General features: G+C 48.2%; 1 protein-coding gene across 1 annotated transcript in view; it reads right to left on the bottom strand.

Annotated features, from left to right (window-relative positions):
• Nucleotides 1-302: 302 nt before the first annotated feature.
• The window catches only part of PSMD10 (proteasome 26S subunit, non-ATPase 10), a 53,836-nt gene continuing 48,549 nt past the window's right edge, over nt 303-5,589 (bottom strand). Inside the window, exon 5 of the mRNA XM_062607428.1 lies at nt 303-446. Coding sequence (XP_062463412.1) covers nt 437-446 — 10 coding nt within the window. The 3' untranslated portion in view covers nt 303-436. The remainder of the gene's footprint in view (nt 447-5,589) is intronic.

The raw sequence follows: 5,589 nt of genomic DNA, 5'->3' as shown, positions 1-5,589 counted from the left end.
TGAAGCAATGACACACCAGGAACTAATACAGCCCAGACTGCAGCAATGCCATGGGCAGCCCCACGTACCCTCCCTGGTGTGCTGAGCTGAGCAAGATGTGGCTGGAGAAAACAGGCTTCACAACAGCATGGCTGGGTGGGAGCTGTGTTAGCACCTGGACTGGCAGTGCCAGGCTCCTCGCTGGCACGCTCCTCTGAGCTGCATGCCTTCCCCTGCCAGGGAAGTGCTCTCAGCAAAATTCTGCTCCTTCCTTTTCCTTCAGGCACAGTCGCAGCCACTTGGAAGCCAACGTCAATCAAACGGGCAAGCACGGGAAGGGGCGAGCTCGCTGCCCGCCTCAGCCGCCTCAACAGGCAGGAAAGCTCATCTCACCCACAGCAACCCCAGCACCGCTGGCATGCGCTTTCTTCAGCGGGGAAGTCTGCCTCCGTGGAGCTCAAGCATCCCTGCAAAGAAACAACACTGAGATGCCTCTTATGATAAGCACGACATATGGTAACCAAATGTGTACATTGGGGGTTTTTATTTGCTCCTCAGCACAAGTTCCAAAACAAGCTGCCCTACTTTCCTCTCTGTCTGACAGCTCCTCACGCGGTACTAACCTTACCTAGACTATGTTTCATTTTAGCCGCTTTCCCACTAACAGGTAAATACTTGACTCAGCATGCTCCAAGCAAAATATGCATCTAAACTACTGAACTGCTTGCTTGCTTTTTACCTTCTTTTCCTCACTTCTTTCTGCCCTAAATGAGACCCAGGATAAGCAGCCAACCTCCGGAAAGCAACTTGAAAGTCTTAATTGCTGCAAGTTATGCCATAAAATACCAGAGGCTGCTCATTCTCTAATGCGCGTGCACTTTGCTTTACGCTGCAGTGACATTTGCTATCCAAACAGCACGGGTGCAGATCACTTAGTGTTTCAACAGACACTGAGAATGGCCAGAGGCTCCAGGGCGTGGAGGAAGAGTAAATCATCTGCTGCTTTGCTACTTTTTTCCTTTTCCACTCTCCTGGCCAACTCGAGGGCAATAAGGCACACCTCCAAGGGAGCAGAAGTTCTGCTGGGTCCATGTAGGCAGTTTCCAGCTCACCAGGTGGGATCTTTCCATTGTTTCCAAGCCTGTCAGGTGACTCCGGGTTTCAACATACTTGGCTTTCTCTCCCAAAGCCACAGCCTTGGGAGTCAGGTTATTAAAAATGAATACATTCCAGCTTTCATGTCAAACATCATCTGAAGGTCATCAGGCCTGGTCCCATCAGGCCATTCTCTATCACCCCTACTCTCTGTCTGATCTACCCCTTTGAGGATGGCAACCACAGCCCTCCTGGGCCACCCATTTCAGCATTCAGTTAACTGCCAGCAAGCAACTTCCTCCTATTGCCCCAGATCATCCTGACAGATGTCAGCCCATCCTATCCTGCCATGGGGATGCCCTGTTTTCTGCCATCGTCACAGGGTTTCACACCCCAGCCTCCATATTAACCAACATCAGCTCCTTCAGGTACCTCAGAGCTGGGGTTTTCCTCTTTGGACTGTCTCCACATGGTGCACCTCTTCCTTAAACTGACATATCCAAAGTTGAGCACAAGTATTCCAGTGAACTTGCTCATTTGACATCATTTCACAGATTTACATTATTTTATGGATGACACACTCCCAGATGTTGCCTTTTTCACCATGTTAGAAGCAAGAACAGGCATCTGACTTTAGTACTTATAAAGAAATACCACAGAGCACTGCATAAAAAGGTTTGTAAAAGGAATGGACATTGACATAAAAACTCTATTTGGAAAAGATTTTTGGAGGAAAGGAAACAACATCTCATATTTCTTTGAGGCAAGTATGGCTGTGCTTGTCACACTATAATTACAGTCTTTATCACCTGAGAAACTATTGATACCACTCTAAACAGTTAAAGCAGAAACAGTAATAAAGAGCCCTAATGAATCTCTACTACTTCAACCTACATTTCATACAGCTTGGCACAGCTCTTCCATGCTTGGTTCCAAGCATCCACTCTCTCTGGCTCTCAGGCACAATCCTGCTTCTACAAAGACATTTACAGCAATTTCTAGGACAGATTTTATTTTTAAGGCAGTATCTGGGGACACAGCTTGCACAGGATTTGCTTCTCTAGAACTTTTATTTATTTTTAACAAACCCACGACGTGTGGGCTGAAAATACTTCAGGAAGACTTCAGCAAAGACTCATACTTATTCATCAGGATGGTAGTCAATTAGAAAAAGAATAACAGCTACTTCTTTATAAATAGCCTTTTTATCCCTGGGAATATTTTATCTTCCTGGAATAGTAATAGTCTTCCAACAGCTAAAACGGTCTACAAGAAATCTGGAGAAGGACTTTTTAGAAGAGCCTGTAGTGACAGGACAAGGGGGAATGGCTTTAAATTGGCAGAGGGGAGACTGAGATGAGCTCTGAGGCAGAAGTTCTTCCCTGTGAGGGTGCTGAGGCACTGGCACAGGGTGCCCAGAGAAGCTGTGGCTGCCCCATCCCTGGCAGGGTTCAAGGCCAGGCTGGACAGGGCTTGGAGCAACCTGGTCTATTGGAAGTTGTCCCTGCCCATGGCAGGGGGCTGGAACTGGATGAGTTTTAAGGTCCCTTCCAACCCAACCCATTCTATGATTCTATGAATAGCTGCATTAGAAGGAAAAGGTTAACAGAAACTAACAGAAGCCAAATCCTTCTTTTGTTTTAAATAGTTACACATGAAACCACTTAATGCATTCACTGTGGGAAAGCTGGTCCAGAAGACAATCCACCTTGGATTTTGCTGGCAGGCTCAGGAGCTGCAAAGCTGTCAGCCCAGGCCTGCAGGAGTAAACAAGGCTGGGAAATGATCTCCATATGCAGCATGATCATGGGGCTGTCCCAGCTGCAACTTGAGCTTTTGTAACCTCTGATGGGTGTACCGTACTGCTGCGTCTTGGATGCGGCAGGGGCTTGAAACAGGAGAACCCACCATTAATCACTCAGGAGAGCGTGTTATTTGTTTACTTGGGTCTGCAAGCACAATAGATTTAGGATACAAACCGACTCGTACGCTGTGTTATCAGGCAGGCACACTGCACTGTACCAAACCATCACCTGCTCTCCAATCCTACAGCTCACATGCTCCTTAAACAGCGTCACACAGCTTTGATTTGCTTTGCTAGATTGCACATAATCCTCTTCCGTCTCCAAGTCTTGTTAATGAACAGCTTGGAGACCACCAGGATCATGCAGTACAAACACCCAAATCCATCAGAAAGCCAGGACCCCATGGCTTTCACAGACAGGGCCACTTTCTGTGCGTCTTGCCCAGCCCTCACCACCTCTGCAAACAGCAGGGAAGGGAAAGACAAAAGCCTGGTAGATGTGTAGGGCAATGATAGGAGTCACGGGGCAGCACTGGAGCAGATTTTACCCTAAACTTGGACCTCTTTAAGTGCAAGAACCCTTATGAGCCCACTGATGTAAACTGGTTTTGGACAAAGTGTGACAAATAAAAAGAAAGTAGCACTGTCCTTACCTCCTGCCAGTGGGAGACCCTCCTAGGTCAGGACTGAATTCTTCACGAGAATGGTGAGGCACTGGCACAGGGTGCCCAGGGAAGCTGTGGCTGTCCCATCCCTGGCAGTGTTCAAGCCCAGGTTGGACAGGGCTTGGAGCAGCCTGCTCTAGTGGAAGGTGCTCCTGCCCATGGCAGGGGGCTGGAACTGGACGAGCTTTAGGGTTCCTTCCAACTCAACCCATTCTGTGATGATTGCTCTGTGGCAACAGGAGCAAAACTGCTTAAAGACCGAAGCCCACCATGCAGAGTCAACTCGGGCTGCTCTCAGGCACTGCATCACCACTGTGCCTCCATGCAGAGGGAGGAGCCTTGCCTCTATCCTGCCACTTGTCACAAGAAAGCAGATGGGCAAAATGGATTGTTAAGACTGCAGGAAAGACCATAAATCCAGAGGAGTGCACTGGATATCCAAAGGACTTTCCTCCTTCTGCTTTTCTGGGGAAGAGAACATCACAAAGAGATCGACTCACACACCCACCTGTGTTGACAAATGCTGGGTGTGGAGACAAGCAGAAGCATGACCTATCATGTGGCATAACTGGCTGCATCTCTTACTGTGATAGCTCTTGATTTCTTGTGGCTGCCTCCCCAGAAAGATGCAAATGTTCCAGTCACCACAGAAGATCCATGACAGTGTTACGCTTCTGTGCAGCTTGTCAAACCAAAAACCCAAGCACATCCCCTTAGAACAGCATACTGGAATGTGCACATTTTATCTTCCAACGTATTTTCAGCATCCAGTTAGAAATATAGGAAAGGCCATACACAGCTAGGCTGAGGGTCCCTGTAAGGCACTAGTTTTATCTTCCATTTAGGCTAACAGCATACTGCTGGAGAGAGTATAGTGAACTGTTCTGTGCTCCAGCTTCCTGCAAGGTACAGGGCAGGGACTCCCTGAAACAGGGGCAATGCCTCTGTATTTCACAGAGTTTTTCTAATTACTTCCTAAACTCACATCAATTTTAAGCATTTGCAATATTCTCAAAGCCCCACAGTCCCACAGCCTCATTAAGCTTTAGGACCTGCCCTTGTTTTGCTTTGACCCACCAGTTGCTTGTTTCATTTGATATCCCCAAGCATTTGATCAGAAAACCCGGTAAGAATTACTCTGCACTCACCTACTTCATGTTGCTCATTTTGCAGACTTGTGTCACAGCCACGGTTTCTCTTCCGGAGAAAAGAAGTTTGCTGTTTGCTCATCCTAGGTGTTACTCAGCTTTAATCATTCCTCACACCTTTCTCTGCCCCCATTTAGCTTACTACAGAACTGCTCAGCGGTGTTTCAGTGCAAAAGGGCTTTTCCCTACAGCTGCAACCCCAACCTTCACCTGTGAGACTGGCTCTGCAGTGCCAGGAGAGGCAGCGTAAGCAGTGCCCAGTTGCAGCTCTGCAGCCAGAAGGGAGACAGGGAATGCCAGCCTTCATGTGGGGGGCACAGCTAACGGCTCTGCCAGCCCCTTGGAGAGAAGATTGCTCTGATCACCTGCAAAAAAGCTAAGGAGCATACTAATATATGAATAAACCTTCCCTTTGTCAGCTGCTTGCACTGTGCAACAGCATAGAGCAGTGCTACTTGGGAACAACAGCAGTTCTGTATGTTTTGGAGCTGACAGCCAGGGAAAGGCCAAGTGCTGAGTGTGCTCCGAGGAGACTCCTGTTTAAATCAATCAAGACATGAAAATTCATGACCTGTCCAAAATTGCTCCTTTCCCGCTTTAGCAAAGCATCAAGTGGCAGCGTGACAGCATCAAGCGGCAGTGTGACACGCATTCCCTAGTACCAACCCAGTTTCCAACCCCTGAAAGTGAAGGGTCAAGTAAACACCAACCTTCCTCCTCCCGAGTGCAACATCCTCTTGCAGGGAGCACACCTGCACTGGGCACACCAACTGAAGGTATATTTGGACAGCCTGCAGCCTGGACAATGCTCACTTCCTCGTTCCCCACACGTGTAATCAGAACCAACTGAATTACCTGTGCCAATGTCCTGCCTCCTCTCACTTAGAGCCCCAGGGAA

This window comes from Pezoporus occidentalis, unplaced genomic scaffold (assembly GCF_034315485.1).
Source record: "Pezoporus occidentalis ecotype Australia unplaced genomic scaffold, CSIRO_AGI_Poc_V1 ctg123, whole genome shotgun sequence".
NCBI lineage: Eukaryota > Metazoa > Chordata > Aves > Psittaciformes > Psittacidae > Pezoporus > Pezoporus occidentalis.
Note: the sequence above shows the minus strand (reverse complement) of the source record. Positions and strands in the feature narration are given on the sequence as shown.